The sequence below is a fragment of the Monodelphis domestica genome, chromosome 3, assembly GCF_027887165.1.
Source record: "Monodelphis domestica isolate mMonDom1 chromosome 3, mMonDom1.pri, whole genome shotgun sequence".
NCBI lineage: Eukaryota > Metazoa > Chordata > Mammalia > Didelphimorphia > Didelphidae > Monodelphis > Monodelphis domestica.
The window spans coordinates 417,164,758-417,185,805 of NC_077229.1; the positions used below are offsets into that span (position 1 = coordinate 417,164,758).

Sequence of the window (21,048 nt, forward strand, 5' to 3'; positions counted from 1 at the left end):
AAGAGGAGAATTAAGAGGAGGAGGGAGAGAGAGAGGAAGAGAAGAAGGAAGAAGGAGGAGGAGGAGGAGGAAACAGGAGGATGTAGAGGAGGAGGGGGATGAGGAGGAAGAGGACTCTATGCAGGTGAAACTCCATGAGAAAATGGCAGAAGCCCAAAAATGAGGAAACTTTGCGCTAGGGGCAGTAACTAGACCCTAAGGCCAAAAATGATGATAATTAGTTGTAATAATAAAAGTAACTTGAATTTCTATAGCAATCTAGTTTACAAGACACTTTGCTCCCAATTATCCCATGAGGTATATCATGAAAGTATTATGATTCCTGTTTTATAGATTAGGAAATAGACCTAGTCCAAGAGAAAGAGGGAAAGTTTATAGAGATCTCTGCCAGAAACACAAACCCATCTCTCTTTGAATACCTCTGGTTACAGGAAAATCACTACCTTAATCAAGCAAGCTGCAACTAGTTAGCATTACCATCTCTATGCCAGCCACATGCTAGGGAATGGGGCATATGTAAAAAAGCATAAGCCTCAGTTTCTGCCCTCAGCTTATAGTCTAATTAGAAAGACAAGATACATACAGTGAGGAAAGAGAACTGACAACAAAAGATAGGCTATGATATGGACCAGGGAAGGAGAAAGGTTGGGGAAAGGATAAGCAGTTATCTTAAACTCCTACTATGTGCCAGGTTCTGTGCTAGGTGCTAAATATTATTTCATTTGATCTTCATCACAATTCTGGTTCTATTATTATCCCCATTTTACAGTTGAGGAAACTGAGGGAGAAAACACTTAAATGACTTGCTCAGGGTCACACAGGTATCTAAGACTGGATTTAAACTAAGGTCTTCCTGACTGCATGCCCAGTGCTCTAACCACTGGGTAACCTTATTACCTCAAGGTAAATATAAAAAAGCTTTCATTTGAAAAGATGATCATTTTCTAGTTTTCAAAGCATTTTCCTCACAAAACACTGGATCCTATGAAGATACAACAAATTGTTATTGTGCCCATTTTATAAGTGAATAAACTGAGGCTTAGATTAGTTAGTTGATTTGTAAATGGCAGGTGGTACAGGTCTCAAGCACAGTGCAAAGTATCCTGGATTTGGAATCAGGGGACATAAATTCAGATTCTGCCTTCTGGCTTGCTTCCTATTTGATATTAATCTACATGGTTCTTAGAGTCATTTATTATAAAATGAGAGAGTTGGAACAAAGGGCCTCTGGGATCCATTCTGGTTCTAGATCCTTAATTCTATGACTAAGGAGTGTTGCAGAAGAGAAAGTAAGTTCATTAGGCCAGTGTTCCCATTCTCTGTTTGTATGCAGGGAAAGGGGGCCAGGCTTGTGCCAGCCCAACTCTATCCTATGGGAATAGGGTTGTGGATAACTGAAATCTCCCACCAAGGGCTCCCTCCCTCTTTCTGAGTGTTTAATCTTCTTTTCCCAGCTTTATTCTGTGCCTACATGGGAGCAGCTCTCGCCAACATGATGTCAGTGGTAAGTCTGTGGAATTCCCTGGGGGGGCAGGGGGGGACCTAGAGGGGAGAACAGTCCATGGGACCCACCAATGAACTCAGCCCATTGTGAAGGGAGTTTGTGATCATCTAGACCTCCTCACTCCATTCAATGTACAATGCAGAAAACTGAGGAGTAGTGAGAAAGTGAAGGTCACTGGGTCTATCTTTGTGTATTATGCCTGTAGGGGTGTGCTATATAATTGTGCTTATGTGAGTGTGTGTGTCTCTGTATATCTAGGTGCATATATGTACATACCCATATGTGTACTTTTAATAGTTATGGTTATGTCCATATTTCTTGGAATTTAGTTTCTATATCTGTCTATATTTTTCTCTCTCTATATATATACCTATATCTATATATGTATATAGATGGAGAGAGAGAAAGAGAAAAGAGAGAAAGATGTACATATGGATGGATGGATGGATGGATAGACAGGCAGACAGCTAGATAAGATAGACAGAGAGATAGTTATATGGATGAATGGATAGACAGATACAGACACATGGATTGATAGACAAATGGATAAACAGAGAGGCAGTTAGAAAGAGAGAAAAGAGAGAGATGGATGAATGGATAGATGGATGGATGGATGGATGGATGGATGGATGGATGGACAAATGGATAGACAAACAGACAGCTAGATATGATAGAGAGATAGATACATGGGTGAATGGATAGACAGACACAGATATGAGGATTGATGGACAAATAGATAGAGAAAGAGATAGAGACAGAGAGACAGAGAGAGATGGATGGATGGATGGATGGATAGACGATATGCAGACAGCTAGATAAGATAGAGAGATAAATGGATAAGTGGAAAGACAGACAGACAGACAGGCAGGCAGGCAGATAGATAGATAGATAGATAGATAGATAGATAGATAGATAGATAGATAGAAAGAAAGAAAAACAGAGAGAGAACCTGAGAGAGATTGATGAATAGATAGACAGACAGATAGAAACATGGAATGACAAAGAGATTGACAGACAGATATGTCATGTTTATCTCTTTGCCTCAAAAGTATTTGCGTGCATGTGTGTGCATATTTATGATGTAGTTGGGAGGGAATGGTGTGAGAAACATCTCTCTGGCATGACCCAATAAGTGCCCATGTATCTGATAGACTGAAAAACCCTGGGAAACAAATGGACAAAGGCACTAGGACCTTAGATCTAATAGCACAGTTCTTTTTTTCTCTCTTTCTTAAAAACCCTTCCCTTCCTTCTTAGAATCAATACTGTATATTGGTACTAAGGCAGAAGAGTGGTGAGGGTTAGACAATGGAGTTTAAGTGACTTGCCCAGGGTCACACAGCTAGGAAGTATCTGAGGTCATATTTGAACCCAATACCTTCCCTCTCTGGACCTGGCTCTCTATCTGCTAAGCCACCTAGCTGTCCATATAGCACTGCTCTTACAAGCCTGCATCCTGATAGAACCCATCTGTCCTTCCTCTTGTCCTTTCCATGCATTCACTGTGGATAGATAATCATCTTATGGGCCCCCTTTCCCATCAGAAAGATCAAAAGGTGTGGCAGTGAACCCCCCAAAACTGCTGTGCTTATTTTCAGGTTGGTTTGCCACCCGGCACATGGCCCTTCTGCCTGTCCACCCTAATTTTCCTGCTTCTGACAACCAACAACTCTGCCATCTATAAGCTACCGCTCAGCAAAGTCACGTACCCAGAAGCCAACCGGGTCTACTACCTGACAGTGAGAAGCACGGAAGAAGAGAAATGCCCCACCGGTGACTAGCCAGAGCCCCATCCCAAAAAATGTTCTCTTTCTGTGTTCTCCCATGTCTGCTCCTTCAGATGTCAAAAACTTGCCAATCATCTCTTACAACCCAAGATGCTCACCTCCCTTACAGTGTCATACTCATGTAATGCCCCACCCCAACCAAAAGAAATCCATAGCTCACTTTTCATTGAAGATGATTTTTCCTCCCTCTTTCCCCTCAATTCTCCATATCCATTTATCATCCTGTATTAGTGGAAGTTAGTAATGAGCTTGCTGCAGTAAAAATTAAGGAGGACATTTCAAAGTCTATTGACTTAAAAGAGATATTATTTTGTCTCTGGCAAGGTGATTAAGACATAATCCTATTGGGGTATTTAACCAGATAGTAAATGTTATAGAAATCAAGCTTGATTCTCTACCTATATGGACTCACTAGGGAGACAGTGGAGCCCATGTATAAATTAAATTAAGATAGGAATCATATATATGAATTTCAGAAGGGGTTTCCGTCTTGAACGGAAAAATGCCCTCCTGGCCCTCTTGTCTTAAGCCAGAACTAGGTGACTTTGCACAGTGGGTCTGAACCAAGAAAAAAAGAACCTAAAAAATGTAAATGATTGTATTTTTTAAAGAGATGAGAGTTAAAGACCTGTCAATTCCCACTAATTGGAAGGAAAAATCAATGAATTTATGAATCAGGATTCTGTTTATCTCTCTATAGGGGATTTTATTCACTGGTTAGAGGAAGTCAGTCCCTTTTGACTATAGTTCAGTCCAAGAAGTTGTTGACTAAACCAGATAGGAAAAACTCAAACTGACTTAGAGAAGCTCCCATTTTAACAGAGGGTCATTGAGGATTGAACAAAGACTCAGCACCTCCTTTACAACCAAAGAGCAGCCCAGGGAAATACTAGATAGAGATCAGAGAACTTAGACTCAAATCTCAGCTCTTCCGCTTTCTATGTGACCTGAAGCAAGATGTTACTTCCCTAGGCTTCAGATTCCTCAACTTTAATGTGAGGGAATTGGATTTTGTGATCTCCAAAGTGCCCGCTAGCTCAATGATCTATGATCTAGCCTTAACAGGATAGATGTATAGAGCCTTCATTCATTAACTTTATAATTTTCCTTCCCTGCCATTAACCTGAATTCAATCTTATAACAAAATGCAATGAGAGGGAATCCCAGCAGACCTCATCCTACAGCCCTAACAACATAAGCCTGAAAGTCCAGAATACATAAAAATAAGTCCTATTTTTAAATATTTTGGTAATAATTAAATTAAGATTAAATTAGTCTCACATCCACAGTAACTGAGTAGACATTCTTAAGAAATGGGACAAAGAATAATGAGATTAGAGGTTCTGACCCAATGAAACTTCCATCCCAAGACATTCACAAGTGCCTAACCTCTTGTGAACTTCAGCTGAATAATGGTTATACTCCATGGAGTATGCAATATAATATAGAGTGCAGTATACTGGTCACCCCTCCAGGGTTCTCCACTACAAATTTGCTTGCTGTGTGACATTTACTAAACTACTCTGGGGTTCAATTTCCTTATCTCCCAAATGAATATACTAGTATATGCCTGACCTGCCTCTCAGTCAAGTATTCTCATGAGGAATTGATTAAATCTTGAATGTATAAGCACTTTTTAAAAGCATGCAATACTATGCAGATGTATTATTACTTTTAATTCTGATGTGAATTTAAAAGTCTCTGTATTTAGGTGTTTGAATAGTTTATTTCAGTCCTGTCCTATTCTTAGGTCTAAATATGAAGAAAGCAATAGAAAGTTAAGAGTAGGAAACCAATTTTCTTCTTGGTCCCTTGTGCAGAGGTTGAAGAGAAAGGAAAGAAGACAAGAGTTTTGTTTTGGTTTTTGTATAATCTCCCAACATGACAGAAAGGGTCATGACCTCAGGACTCCATCAAGAGCTATTCTCAATGGAGTTCCCTGTACCAGCCAAGCTGTAAGTGGTTTTGTCTTTGGAGCCTTCCAATTGGCCTTACTAGCACCTCTCTTTCCTCAGAATTCCCATCCTTTCCCATGCATCCATTCAATATCCCAGTATTGTTCTTGGACAACTAACAACCATTCCTTAATAACATGGTGCCTGAATTTAAGATGTCAACTAAAAACAACATAAGACATGCATGATCCTTCCTGGGTACAATTGAGTTTGAACAAGAGATTCTAGAAGACACCCCCCACCACCAAAATAACCTTCAAGAAGCAAAGTAATGAAGCTATATTATTAGCATGCAATAGGCAATGGAAGCAAATATTTTTATGCAAGGAAGTCTACTGAGCATTCCTTCAAAATCTAATCCCAAAGACCTTCAGACACCTACTTATAAGGCTGGCCCATTGACAACACCCAATAGCCCTTCTCTATCTATGATCCCTCACAAGGAGAAAAAGGCATGATACTCTTTTCAGAGCAGAACCAAAATATTTGGTGTGAAGTGAAAGTTTTCTATTAGTCATGCTTTTTATGAGGTTTCCAGTCAAAAGGAAATATTTGAATGTGAAATATTATGTAAACTCCTTTGGAAAAAGAAATATTCTGCCCTTTCACCCCCTACCCCAGCCCCAAATCCTCCCCATTTTAGTTCAACAGCTTGTCTTTATAAGGCATCATGTCAGATGCCTGTTTTTTTTTTTTATTTCCCATTTCAACCTTAGACAGAAACAAGTCTAATTGAGTTGGAAACAATTCTTCAGGGAAAAAAGATTCCAGTATGTCTGGCAGAATCTTTGCATTCAGAAACCTTTCAATAACTCTCTATATGGTAGAATTATATATAAAAACACAACCACAGGATACTTCTGTGTATGAGGGTATTGGTGAAGAGAATACAGTTACCTCAACAGTTAGTTAAATAGAAGGACACACTAACTGAGCTGATGGATTGTTAGATAATGAATTGGCTTGCCAAAGAAAATATTTTTTTTATAATTTTGGAAAGGTCACCTGGAAAGATAGGATACATGTTGTTCTTCTGGGTAGTAAAGGAAAACTTAAACAGCAGCTTCTACCACATTGAAGAAGTCAACTTCTTCCCTAAAGGCTAGACAAACTCCCAAGACCAGTGGGTAGAGCCAAGAAAAAAAGGCTTCCTACAACTGATGGATTTCCATGGAGATTTTCCTTCTTTACACCCTGCTATCCTTCATCTTCATGGTGTGGTAGTCCCACTGTCCTCTCATTCCTTCAAACACCCTTGGCCTTTTCTGAAGTCATCTTAGCTCACTCAAAATCCAGCCTTCAAAAGCAGCCCTATTCAAATGATGTCTCCCCCAGAAGGGCATGAGGTATATAATCAAAGACCTATCATAGACTTTTCTGAAATAGAGGGTCATCAGTGAAATGAGTCTTATAACGTTTATCTTCTGGCTTGATTCATTTAAAACTCCACCTTTGAGAACCAAAACAAATAAGATAGATTAAATTACGATGACTCTATGCTGATTATCTTCCCAACACCCCCACCAAAAAAAAATCAATGAAATTCATTCAGCAATAAACTAACCATGTTAGCTGCTGATGTGAAGAAAGTAGATATTCATTTGCTTATTGAAATGCTCCCTAAATGCAATGTCAATTTCCCTATAATTACCCCAAATTTTCATGAATTCTTAATGAATATAGTTTTATTCCTTTGACTTCAGGCTTTGTTTCTGTCAAAATACAAATACTCCTGGGAAGGGTAATAAATTAGGTATTATGGGTCCTTTACATCTCAGTATAAAAGAGTTTACCAGGTCCTTTCTCAAGAGTCAACTTTGATAAGAAAGCAGTAGAGAGAGGATGAGGACACTGAAGTATTGAGCTCTGGGGACCAAGTTTCATCTAGAGCTTATCTATGAGCATACAAGGAGGAATGTAATTAATTATAAGAGAAATCATTCATAGGACTATGGATAATTAACTTGGAAAAGAAAAGACTAACAGAGGATATAGTTATATTTGAATGGATGTGTTCTGGAAAAAGAATTGGCCTCATTTTTTTTTTAGTTCAAGAAAGTAAAACTAGGATCAATATGTGGAAATAACAAGGAGACAGATTTTAGCTCAATGGAAGAAAGGAAGAACTTCCCACTCTTTGGAGCTGTCCAACAGTCAAATTAAGCTACCTTAGAATGCTAGTGGGCTTCCCTTCAATGGAAGTGTTTCAGAAGAAGAAGGATGACCTCTTACCAAGGATGCTATTAAAGGGATTCCTACTGTGGATTCTTTCTTGGGGGAATAAACTTGAACTAAAATAACTCTAAGGTATCTGCTACTCCAAGATTCCATGATTCTTTATACCAGGTACCAAGAAAGAGATGAGTAGATGCTACCACTGAAATTACAAGGAAAAATATAGAGAAGGTTAAGATAGAAAAAGACAAATTTTTCTAACTTCACAAGCCCAGTGCCCATTTCTCTTGAAGCACTTATGTCTTCCTTAAATAACCTTCCTGTGTATTTTCCTTAAGTAACATTTAACATTTTTTTCATAAATTAATTTCTAGGGAAAAATTGCTTTCTAAAGATATCTTTTTCTACTATAATTCATTAATCTTGTATGTTTGTGAAATTTAAGTCCAAATGCAAAATTCAATAGGTTTTGAACACTAAATTTTATTTGCTACTAGTTCAATTACAAAATGTCCTTTTATCATCTCTCTTTTTCTTCTCAGAAAAGCCTCATTTTGTTTTGTCTAATGGAAAACATAATTTAAAAATTCTCAGTATAAAATATTTTTTTCTTAAAGATGACCCCACTGGCCACTTCATATATAGTTAGGCACCAGGACCATTTCAAATAAATATTCAAAAGTTTTGTGTATTGACAAATTGGGCCTTGTCAATGAATTTTTCTCTTCTCTACTCCCATCCTACCTCCTTCTAACAATGGGATATATAATTTCCCTAACATGACCACTCTTGAGAAATACCAGAGAAAAATATTAAAGCTCTACCCCCTTGAAAATATTAAGGTCTTTTCAAGAACTGTATTCCCAGCATGCATTTTTGTGATTACTATAATTGGCTTGTAACCTATTGGCTTGTTGATTTTTTCTATATGAATCTACAAGTTCTTTGGGGGCGGGGTGGGAGGTTTGGTGGGTGGGAAGGCTATGAGAAGAGTTGGTGTCCTGAAATTTTTGTGGGGCTGGCCACTACATTGTTAACATGTTTTCCACCTAATAAACTATAGTCTCATTTAGTAACTTTAAAGGTGTTGGATTTTTGTGCAAAATTTTAGATCATTCTTTTTATTTCCCTTTGGTCATACTATTATGAAATAAGAGAGGCCTTCTTCCTCCAAAAAGAACCTCTCCTCCCCAGAAATAGCCCCTAAGGGGAAAAGTTCAACCACCTCATCCTTGACATACTTCAAAATAAATTCTTTAGAGGGCTTCCCCCTCCCTGGAAAGAGGCAAAAGAGATTTTGGCACAGGCTCTCTCTCCATTGTGTTTTATCTTTCCATAATCAGTCCCATGTAGAATTTCTAGTCTTCAGTAAAATTTGGCACCTCTTACAGTTTAGAGAGTTTAAAGAGGAAAGTGTGGTGTTTGATGAGGTCTTGAAAAATCTCAAATAAAATGGCACTGAAGCAGGTGCAGAGTAATAGAAAGAATACTATATCCAAACCCAGCAGAACTGGTTTGAATCCTTCCTGTGCAAGCTGTTACTTGTGTCACCTTGGAGAAGTCACTTTGCCTCTGATCTCCTCAGTGTCCTCATCTGTGAGATATAAGGGATTTGGAGAAGATCTCTAAAATCCAACATAGAAATTTCAAGATTCCATATATTCTACTATATGCCTTCTCTGATTTTTATTCCACTACTGACTTGAATAAGTATTTTTAAAAAAATTTTCTTTCTATGATAAGTCATTTGTGCTCATTGTGGAACTAATATTTGATGAGAAAGGAGTCAATCCTTGGACATAAACTTGGGATCTGTTTTAAGTAACATAAATAACAAATTTAGCTTTTACTTTAAATTGTATCCTGTAGACATATCAATTAATGGAACAGAAATAAATCTAGTCTTTTTTCTGAAAAAAAAAAAAAGAAATTTCAAGATTCCATTACTTCAACATTAGAATGTCACTTATGTAATGCTTTCAAGTTTGCAAAGTGTTTGGTAGACATTAGCTCATTTGAGCCTCATAACAACCCTGTAAGGAATATATGGAAGGTATTATTATCCTTATTTTACAAATGAAAAAACAATCCCAGTGAAGTGACTTTCTCAGGCAACTAGCAGGTATTTGAGGAAATATTTTAACCCCAGGTCTTCTTGCTTCTGAGTCTATCCACCACACTATACTGCCTATCCCAAAAGACACTTCCAGGAGCAGGGAGCCTAATGCTGCTTAGGCTCAGTCCATTCAGTCTCTGAGAACAAAAGTTAACAGGCCTGGAGAAATGACTCAGACTGCCTGCTACTCTTGTCTACTTGGCTTTCCAATGACCAGACCCTACATATTTATAGCTATTCACAACCTTGTTCTCTTCAGTTCAGGAAGAGAATACTTCAACTCTTTTGAACTCCCTGGATTACTTTTCTGAAGGTAATTATTTCTGGTCTTTTCAGAAGGTGTAAGTGTTTTCACAGGTGGCATCCCAGAGTGGCTGCTGGGAGTGAATGGACTAGTTAAGAAGCAACTGGAAATTGATCCACTGCCACTGCCATGTAAGGCTACAGAAGTGGGTTGGAATGAGGGCACCACCTCAAGTGTCGAGGTCAGGCAAAGAAGGCTGAAGCCATTAGAAAAATGGAAACAGGGAAGGAAGAGATGCTATTGAGAGCTGAATCATGTTGGGTAGCTCAGCTGTGAGCTAAAAGGTTATATAGGAAAGGAGTAAAGTTTTAAGGCCATTGGAAGATGACTTCATATCTAGAGTAGATGACATGGAAGGCACGGCCACCTTTGCCATTGTCAAAAGAAGCTGGACCAACACTAAACCCATCTTTCCCCTTTTCCTTGGAATGCTGGACCAACTCTGGTTCCTTCCAGTTTGTTTGTTTTTCTTTTCTTCCATGGAATGTCCCCCATGCTCAACTCCCTCTCCTCAGCAATTCTACATGAACTAGTGAAGTGGGAAGGGGGACTCTGACGTCAGGTGGGTCTGCTTGGAGGTTGCCTGCTCAGGTGTGTCTAATTCCAAATCTCCAGCCCTGGGTGGGCCACCTTGCTCCCAATTATTGCCGTGTTCCCAGGCCCTAGGCAGCTGATGCGTGTCCCCATGAAGCCCACAAAACCAAACAAAGTATGTTTAGATTGGGGCCAAATCCCCAGCATGCCCATGCATGAAGCCTTTCTGGAACTGGGAGGGTGAATTTCCCTAATATAAAGATTTCCTGAAGCAGAGAACTCGGATTCCCATCAGGAGCTCATAGTGAAAGCTTCATCTCCAAAGATCCAGGAGTCCAGCATCCTGGACAGCTCTCTTTGGGAAGAGAGGGTGAAATTTTCCACAGCATTAGGTGCTAGGCACCTTAGGGACAGGACTGGGCAGAAATTTCCGCAGGGAAAAGGAAGGAGACACTGCTCCCTGCCTGGAGAAAAAATTAAAGGAGCTTATTGAGGCTAGAAATTGGCTTCCCCTGAGGTGGGAGGGGGAGGAGGGAGACTTAGATAATTGTCTTTAAGGCAATTACTAGGACCAGCAGCATCCCAAAACCCTTTGCTAAGGGAGGAGAGAAGCCAGCACATGAATGTACCTGTAGGGGATGGTACATCAAGCTGACTAGTCAAGGGCACTACCCCTTTAAGAAAAGCTGCTTGTCCCAGCAAATGGCACTAATAGGGAGACCATGGTAACAAAAGCCTTCTGTGCCAGGGGAGTTTAGGAAGCTGTCTCTTGACATAAAGGCTAGAAAGGGAGAGAGAGAAATAATAGCAAGCCGGTGAATTGCCAAGAGGACATTTTTCTCCATCTTCTTCCATCCCCTGTTCTTCTTTCTCTTCCTCCATGGTACCCAATACTCATTGGCAGAGATGCTCCAGGCATGAATTTAGAAGATGCAAGGAGACTTTTAAGTAACTAAGTAGGTAAATAAGATAAAGTGTTTCAGGGGTAAAGGGATGAGAGTCTAGGGAGAGGATACCTGGAAATTGAGTGCTAGAAGACTATCCTCACCAAGGGGAAGGGTACTGACAAGCAGCAACCCCAAAACCCCAATGGTCTGGTGGTTTCTTGCTGAAGGGAGCCCAAGGACAAGGTCTCAGGAGGGAGAAAGGACCCACCTTCTGCCAGAACACTCCAGCTCACCAGCAGGGGAAGGAGAAAGGTTTGTTTCTTCCTGTTACCCTTTTTCACCAAACTAAATTCAAAGAAATCTCCATAGCCACGTTGGACCTTGGGGACTTGCGGACTTCATGGAGAACCACATACCATAGAGTTTGAGAACTGGGTGAGAACATGGAACTCATCTAATACAACCCCCTTCATGAGGCAGCTATGTTGTGAAGTAGATAGATTACCAGTCCTAGTAGTCACTAAGACCCAAGTTAAAATTCAGCCTCTGCTATTTACTAGCTGTGTGACCCTGAGCAAGTCACTTAATGGAGGTCCATTTATTTCCCTATAAAATTGCACCTACATCCCAGGGTTGTCATAAAGATCGAATGAGATATTTGTAGAGCTCTTTGGCACATAGTAAGTGCTATATAAAAGCTAGCCAATTGTTATTACTGTTGTTATTTTACAAGGGAGGAAACTAAGATCCATGGTATGATTCATCCAAGGTCACACAGCCAGCTAGTAATAGAATTGAGATGAGAATCTAAGTCTTCTGACCTCTTTTCAACATACTATAATGTCTTTTGGGATGATGGATCTGAGTGAGTGCCAGAGGCTCAAGGTGACTAGGCTGCCCCTAGATCTCTTCAAGTGTGTTTCAAACCCTTAGGAGTCCCCCAAATCCTGGAGTTTCCTTGAATGAAATGTTAAGTGCCCCCTTCCTATTTTCCTTTTTGTTTAATCTAAAAAAACTCTGAAAGTCAGCTTGTACTTTCTATCCTAAAATATTTAATTCACGTAACATAACTTGTGGTTTCTGCGTCCATCACTGGTTTGCAAGATTGTGAGTGGGTATCATGTTCTTATTACCATGGCATGGCTTAGTAGAAAGAACTGTTTAAGAATCTGGAGGCTTAGGTTCGGCTCCTAACTAGTTATATGACCTCAGGCAAATTTATAGAGTTAGGTCCAGATAATTTCTAAAGAAATTTCCATTTGCTTTTTTTCCTAATATTCTTTTTGCTTTTCCTTCCTAATTGACAACATTTGATGTTCAAGAGGTCTATTTGCTGTACTGAATATTGAGTATGGGCTAAAATAGGTCTGTGAATTATTTGTATATTTCAATGATTTACACACTTTCTCTCCTAGAGAATGTGGCAGCAGGACATAAGAGGAATATTAGCTTCAGTGTTAGAAGACCCAGCTTCAACACTTTTATGGCTCTGCCCAATAGTAGGTGCTATAAGGAAATTGAAGGAAAGAAGGAAGCATAGACCCTACCTTTAAAGAGCTGATCATCTATTTGAGGAGAGAGGGATCACATGTAGAACCATTGGTGCATGATTCAAAGAGTGTGGTCCTGACTCTAAGTTAGTCCTGACTCTACGTCTTTTCAAAACTTCAAGATCTGTTAAAAAAAACCCAAAGGCCTTCCTTGAGAGTACAGAAGTACTGGGATGCTAGAAGTCTTTCAACAGATGTAAAATGACAACCTGTTGAGCATATTGGGGTGGAGGGAATTCATTCTTTGAATTGAGGTTGAAATAAATGACCTCTGAGGTCCTTTCCAACTCTGAAAAGTCTTTGATTTTAAGTGCCAAGGAAATGCAGAGAATTGAGACATCACTGTGGATTGCAATAGGCAGCCCATAACTTCCTAGAAGAAAAGGGCTCTTTTCCAATCCTCATAGAAGAGACAGAAATTGGGTTGAGCCCAGAAAGATGGGGAGGACTTAGCAGAGAAGAGAATGACAGGAGCATCTATTCAGGTTGTAAAGTGATGGAGATATTAGTAAAAAAAAAAAAGTAGGATAAGGTTTAGCATATCAAAGAAGAGACTTGCCTCATGGGAATGAGAAGAGTTGGGGAAAGTTTAAATAGATCAAGTGCAAAAATTGGGAGAGGAAAGGATATGGAAATCTAGGCAAAGGAACTAGAATTTATGATGACAGGTGATCAGGAAATGATTTTAACTTCCTAAATAATGTGGAGTTGTGTTTTGGGATGAGGTATTTGACAGTGTATAGATTGAGAATCTAGTCAGGAAGTGTTTTCAACACAAGGAGCTGAGGACCTAGAACATGGCAGTGAGAATGGAGAGGATGGAGTAGATATGAGAGGTATTGATAGAGAAATAGATGTCCTTTGAAGAGGGATTAGGTATATATATATTTTAATATTCTTCCTTCTCTTTCACTCCATCTTTCCCAGTGGACATAGTATATAAAAAGATTTAAATCAATTCAAAGGATTAGCCTACTGGTGATCAGTTTTGAAAAAAAGGTACAGGGGCAGAAGCTGTGAACAGGTGAGAAGGTTAAACACTATTGGCTAAAATTAGATCAATGAATTACTAATGGGTTTCAATGATTCCCACCCTTCCTTTTCCCAGAAAGAGGGAAAAGGAAATAACAGAAGAAATAATGGACCCAGAATCAGAAGTTTAGACTCCAACCCAACTCTCTTCAGTGAGCAAAGTCATTAAGTTTTCTGAACCTCTCCTGCAAAATGGGGAATAATAATAATAATAATAATAATAATAATAATAATAATACTGCCACTATCTATCCTTGAAGGTTTTGATGTAGAAATCTTTGTATATCCTAATTTTACTGAGATTTGTGAATAAATCCTAATGTAGAGAATTATTATGAATAGCACTGAGTTGGATGATTGATTAGAAGACAATGATTTAAAATAATTTACCTCCTTATGCCCATGAAGACGTGGCTCCTATCTTTCATTCTCTCTTTTATCAGATGTTTCCTCTTCTCAAATTTTCTTGGGACTTTGTGGGACTCTTTGTTCCCATAGAAAATGTCAGCCATAGTTTAAAAGTCAAGGAACCCTTCAGAAACCTGGACCAATACTTTGCCACTGGCTGGTTGTGATCTTGATCAAGTACTTCCTCTTTCTGGACCTCAGTTTGTCTTATCTGTAAAATTAAAGGACCGGATTGGATGATCTCCATGTTCCTATCAGCTCTAGCATTCTGTGATTCTATGATATTATAAGGAATAGTTTAAAAGAATGTGAGTTCACCATGGAAAGAGATGATCCTTTTCTCTTCCAGGACTTTTTACACTAGAAATATTTGTTGAATCAAATTGAATTCTATGCACAGGTCATTGAGCTAGGTGCTGAAAAGACAAAGATGAGCAGTGATGCTGCCCCTGACTTGAAGTGGTGTAAAAATACATCAGGGTCAAATGCTTGCATACAAATCAACACGATACAAGGTAGAACATGACAGAGGTGGGGGAAAGAAACAAGTATTTATTAAACACTTACTATTATCTCATTCAAGCTAGATTTGAGCTAGGGTCTTCCTGATCTCAAAGCCAGAGGCAAAGAAGTGTCATAGGCAAAATACTCTAACAATGTTTGAGGAAGGAGAATCATCTTGAGCTGAAGGTATCGGCTAAGGCTTCATGGAGACAGTAGGATCTGAGTTGAGCCTTGAAGGAAGAGAAATATCTCAATGCCTAGAGATGAAGATGGGTTTATTCTGGTCACAGAGGCAGTCTGCATGAATGCATGAAGGCAGGAGAGGGAAAGACATAGTGAAGGAAGAAGCTGCTTATGGAGTTTGGCTGCAATGTAGGGTGCGAGGAGGAAAAGGGCTAGAAAGGTCTGAGTATTTGAAGAAGATGAACATGAAATGAAATCATAAAAGGTAAATAGGAACCAGACAGAAGAGGGTCATAAGTCTCTGGTTAAGTAGTATCCATTCCATCCTATAAACAATAGGGAGCCACTAAAGGATTTTGAGAAAAGGAGTGACCTTATCACTTAATGCCGAAGAAATTGCCTTGAATAGAATATGAGTGTACAAAGGCAGAGGTGAACAAGGAGGTCAGATGAGCTGCTGAGACATGGGAGATGATACAGAGGGTGTACCTAATGGGTCAAGCTGTGGCTACATCGGTTCTCTTTCTAGCAAATGATAGAGAAAGGTTTTAAAAGCCACGTCCAAAACTCTGTAACAGAGAGAGAAGCCTTTGCAGATCCCTTAGCCCATTTCAACAAAAATGGCTTTTTAGCAAAGAAAGTCTAAATCCTTTGCCTCATCTAAAGGACCTTTCTTCCCCCATCAAAAGGAACCAGTTAGAATTTACAAAAGGGAAGGCAACAGCCTCTGCCGTGGCCCGTGTGTTTTTCTACAAGACTCAAAGTGGCCTTTGCCACCTCTGGCATCTGGATAGTTGGCATTTTACAGGGTCTCTGTAAGAAGTCAGGTCAAGTGTAGCTACTGTGAGAGGCTACTCTTCCGGAAAAGTGTTTCTTAACAAATCATTATCACTCATAACTGTCTCTCTCTTACCCGCAAGCATGGCTGGACCTTGGCAGCCTGGGAAAAAACTAGAGCTCAGTGAGCCTCCTGGGTAGGCACCGTGTCAGGAATGGACCTGAACAACACCCAGCACAAGGCCCCCTGCATCGGGGTGCCTAATGAGGCTAATTTAGGAAGGAGTGCCACGGTTCAAATACCATTGGCATGTAGAGAAATTATTCAACCCCTCATTCTGGGAGATAGTCGAGAATTGGAGCACTTCCTAGGGACAAAGCCCCATCCTGGGTCTAAGGAGGGATTCCCCCAGCCCCAATAAAAATGGGAGCAGCTTATATTTACCTATTGCTTCATATACTTGAGAGGCAGGATTACCACATGGAGAGAGAGCCGACCTCAAAGCTGGAAGGACCTGGTTCAAATCCAGCCTCTTGGGTGATCCTTAACCCCTCAAAGCTCTAGGCAATGCTAAGACTATGCACTACATAACTGGTCCTGCCTTGAGGGAGTTTCCTCACCTGGGGAGGGCACTGTTGCTCTGAAATCACAGGGCAGGTCTCTACACCTAAACATTGACAGGTCCTGCCCAGGCCAATGGCCTGTGCAGAAACATATGAAATACCTCATTTTTCTCATCTGTTAAATGGGGAGAATACTTGCCCTCCCCAGTTCAGCAACTGGGACAACTTTAAAGCATTAAACTAATGTGAAATGAAGAATTATTGTTTCCAGCTGGAGTGCCGGCAGCCACCAGGTGTTGAGTGTGTAATTGTTTCATGGTACAAGGGATTGAAGGTGACAGGTTACAACCTAATGTCTCTGGCAGCTGATCTGATTCATGGCTATAGCATTCCACAGCTGGAAACTGTAGAATCCAGCTGATAGTGAATAAGTGACCAGAAATTCACGATGGCCTGGGGACATGTAGAATTGATTCATGTGAAGTGTGGTTGATGATGATGGGGAGGGCAAGGACAGGAAGTAATCCAGAATTTTCCAAGGTCTTCAGGAAGTGCAAAATGACACAAACCCAACACCGTCTTTCCTGGAATCATACTTCCTAGGTTAAAAAAGATGAGAACCAGAAGTTGTGCCAATAGGCAGCTTCCCTTATTGCACTCAAGGCTTTCCAGACTTGCATGGAGGCAAAGTAGGCAGTCATCTGCATAGTGTGGGCTGAGAGCAACTAGGAATAGCATTCCATCAAGGAACATTTTCCTCTCTGGCAGGCAGGGCTTGAATTTCTACTCTGAGATCCTTCCCTTTAGTTTAAGCATCACTCCCTTTTAAATCAAGAACAGACCACTAACACTATGGAAGAATGTCTCTTTTATAACACTTCCCTCCCTGACAAAATTATTGTTGTTTTTTGTTGTCCAGCCATATCTGACTCTTCTTCATGACCCCATTTGGGATTTTCTTGACTGAGATACTGGAGTGGGTTGCCATTTCTTCCTCCAGTTCATTTTACAACTGAAGAAACTGAGTAAAACAAGGTTAAATGACTTGCCCATCTTCACATAGTTATATGTATCTTAGGCTGGATTTTAACTCAGTTCTTTTTTTAATCCCCTTCCTTTAAAAAAATTATATGTTTGTAACACCCTCCATCTCTCCCCATTGCTCTTTCTTATTCAAGGCTCAGAACTCTATCCACTATGCCACCTGGATGCCCCCTGACAAAGTTACAATATTGGATTTTTATTTTCATGCAGACATTTGGATGGAACTGAAAAATAAAATCCCTCTTAACCTTGACTTTACTTTTTTTGGTACTCACCCTTCCTTAACCTGCCTGAAATTTTGCTTCCCTAAATACTTCCAAATCACCAATTCATGTCAGTCTTGTTTTTCTCTTCCCTTAGTTGTTGTCTTCCTATTCTGGACTCATGCTTTTAGCCTCATACTTTGCCCCTTTCCAAATTTTTTGCTTGGGCAAGAAGGATGCTGAGATGGTTATTTTTAAAAAGTGACATGGTTCAAATTTAAGAAATAAGAAGTGGGGCAGTTAATCCACTACCAAACAAAATCAAGGTTTCCATAGAAAGGGAATATTGGAGAAAGAGTGTAGTTTAGTGGACAGAGGGCTGGCCTTAGAATCAGGAAGAACTATTAAAGTCCCATCTCTGACACAATTGGCTGTGTGACTGTGGTCTAGAAATCACTTAACCTCTCAGCACCCGCAAATAACTCTCCAAGAATATAATTGTAAAAGAGTGCCCATCTTCATTGACAGGGGAATTTCTTGTTAGCACGTTAGACTCATTTTTCTCATAGGGGTCAGGAAGACTCATTTTTCCAAGTTCAAGCCCAGCCTCAAACACTTACTACTAGCTCTGTAACTCTGGGAAAGCCACTTAACCCTGTTTTCCTCAGTTTCCTCATCTATAAAATGAAATGGAGAAGGAAATGGCAAACTACTCTAGAGTCTTTGCCAAGAAAATGCCAAATGGGATCATGAAAAGTCAGATACAACTGAAAATGACAGAACAGCAGCAAAAACCAAGAGAATCATGAGCATCCAAGGAGATAAACTAGAGGAAGGGCATTCATATTTAGGGTTCTAAAATGGACACTCATTGTCCTCACATCAGTTCTGTAAGAGAGGCAGTGTAAACACTATCACCATTTTACAGATAAAGAGATGAAAACTCAAGGGGTTTACATGGTTTTGCCCACTGTCAACTAAGTGCTAGAGCAAGAATAAAAATCTGAGTCTTTCAGATCTAAGTCCAGAGTTCCTTCCATTGTGATACCCAGTTTTGGAGAAATAAGCACATACAAAGGAAAAGAAGTAGGATGGTGTCTGTGGGAGAAATGAGGAAACGAGATGGAGTGGCCAATGAGCCTGCCTCAGAGTCTTGCTGCACTTCATTCTCTTAGGCTGTCCTTGTTGATTTTCATTTCTCATGCCCAGAACACAACTGTACTGAATGGAGTTTGTCTGTGACTTGTACCCCTCACCAGGTGGCAGTGAGGAATACTCTCCCAAAGTTGAAGAGAAAGCTGATGAGAGCCTGGAGGCTGTCCTGCCCAGGCGACGGAGCATATTTCACATTGAATGGTCATCTATACGGAGGAGAAGCAAAGGTAAAGTTGGTGTTCCTTCTTTTCCACTCCTCTTCACATTCCTGTGTTCTCATTTGTTCCTGGAAGTGGGAGAGGGATTTAAGGATAGGAATATCCACTACAGGCTGGAGGTTTTCTGAAGTTGAATTTTCCAGGATCTGAATGCTCAGCAAACTAGTCCTGTCTCTATCTTGGGTATCCTCTTCCTCACATCTGTGTCCATCCTAAAACACAATACTCAGATCTGGCCTGACCAGGGCAGACAGACTACAGAGTAGAGACTCTGTCACAAAATCCCCAACTTACCAGATATCAAGTCTTTTTAGGAAGATCTAGAAGGGACCTCTGAGGTGATCCAGTCCCAGACCCTTTAGAGATGAGAAAAATGAGGCCCAGATACTAACTCAATGTACTTTTAATACATTGACAACCATCATACTGGTGGCTAGAGCTGTAATCCTATCACTAAATCTATAATGTGGTTGATTCAGTGAACTCCCAAAGCAGAAATTTCTTCTACCAATACAGAAGGTTACTTACTCCCCAATATATGGAATTGAGACTTTTGGGGACCCCTAGAGGGTAAGTGATTTGGTCCCACAGTCAGTATGCATCAGAGGTTGGTTTTGAACTCAAGGATCCCTGACTCTTGAGGCTGGTTCAATCCATCATGCTACTTCTCAATACAAAATATAAATAAAATTAATACAAATTAATTCTGGTCAAGCAAAAAAAAGGACTAACAAAAGGAAAGGCTTTGAGAAGGAAAATTTCCACTTTAGGAGTTCACTAAATCAATGAAAGTATAAGTTTGGTGAAAGAAGCATCCTTTTATGAAGAAGTTCCCATAAATAGTAACCAGATGGTAGAATTCAAAAGGGTCATTCTGACTCCAAATCAGACAGATGGGAGGCACAGTGGATAGTGTTAGACTTAGAATATGGAAGACTCGAGTTCAAATCCCACTTTAAGCATTCACTGTGTGACCATTGACAAATTTCACCTCGATCTCTTCATCTATAATAATAATCATAATAATAATAATAATAATCCTTCTACCTTTCAGGGTTGTTGTATGGATTAAACAAGAATAGCATAAGTAAAGTGCTTTGTAAACCTTAAAGTGTGATATAAATGCCAGTTGGTAATCGCTCTCTCTTCTCCCATGAAAGACTACATCTAACCTAGCCAAAATATAATATATATTAAAACACTTTAGAGGAAAAGGAATTGTTCCAAGAGATTTTTAAGTGTAAGTGGTCTGTTAATAGCAGACACCTCCATGATCCTTTGAACACATGATTTGTCTCTGATGGGAGTAAGGAGGGATGATTTAAAAGAGGGTTTAGTTGCATTGCTGGTGGATCAGTGAATTGATCCAACCATTCTGGAAGACAATTTGGAACTATGCCCAAAGGGCTTTTAAAGAATGCATGATCTAGCCATACCACTGCTGGGTTTGTATCCCAAAGAGATTTTTTAAATGGGCAAGGTTCTATTTATACAAAAATATTCATAGCTGTACTTTTTGTGGTAGCAAAAAAAATTGGAAAATGAGGGGATATCCCTTGATTGGGGAATGGCTGAACAAATTGTGGTATATGATGGTGATGGAATACTACTGTGCTATAAGGAATGATGAACTGGATGATTTCAGAAAGAGCTGGAAAGACTCACATGAACTCATGCGGAGTTACATGAGCAGAACCAGGAGAACATTGTGCACAGAAACTAAAACATTGTGGGACGATCAAATGTAATGGACTTCTCTACTAGCAGCAATGCAATGACCCAGGACAGTTCTGAGGGACTCATGAGAAAGAACATTATCCACATCCAGAGAAAGAACTGTGGGAGTAGAAATGCAGAAGAAAACATATGATTTACCACTTGTTTATATGGGCATATGATTTGGGGTTTTGGTTTTAAGATGGTTCTATTGCAAAAATGAATACTATGGAAATAGGATTTTAATGATAATATATATTATATATACATATGTTATATGCATATACATATAACCTAGTGGAGTTGCTTGCCAACATTGGAGGTGGAGGGAGAGAACAAGAATCATGTAACCATGGAAAAAAATTTTTAAAGAAATAGAGAAATAGAAGAGGGTTTAGTGGTCCTGAATATATCCCTGATAGGAAAGAGGCT

General features: G+C 39.7%; 1 protein-coding gene and 1 long non-coding RNA gene across 4 annotated transcripts in view; one reads left to right on the forward strand and one right to left on the reverse strand.

Moving 5' to 3' along the window:
* LOC130458486 (uncharacterized) overlaps positions 1–21,048 on the reverse strand; it is a 147,231-nt gene that overhangs the window by 36,363 nt on the left and 89,820 nt on the right. The window contains exon 1 of one of the 2 annotated variants that reach the window (XR_008917828.1): positions 14,235–14,460. The exons of the other annotated variant lie outside the window; for it this stretch is intronic. This is a non-coding gene — a long non-coding RNA (uncharacterized LOC130458486). Of the gene's footprint in view, positions 1–14,234; positions 14,461–21,048 lie in introns of those variants that run through there. 2 annotated transcript variants of the gene reach the window in all.
* The window catches only part of SLC14A2 (solute carrier family 14 member 2), a 72,130-nt gene that overhangs the window by 24,946 nt on the left and 26,136 nt on the right, over positions 1–21,048 (forward strand). The window contains exons 8-10 of one of the 2 annotated variants that reach the window (XM_056824377.1): positions 1,455–1,504; positions 3,103–3,277; positions 18,787–18,909. In XM_056824377.1, coding sequence (XP_056680355.1) covers positions 1,455–1,504; positions 3,103–3,277; positions 18,787–18,909 — 348 coding nt within the window. Of the gene's footprint in view, positions 1–1,454; positions 1,505–3,102; positions 3,278–11,443; positions 11,575–18,786; positions 18,910–21,048 lie in introns of those variants that run through there. The other variant, XM_056824376.1, reaches the window with a different exon arrangement.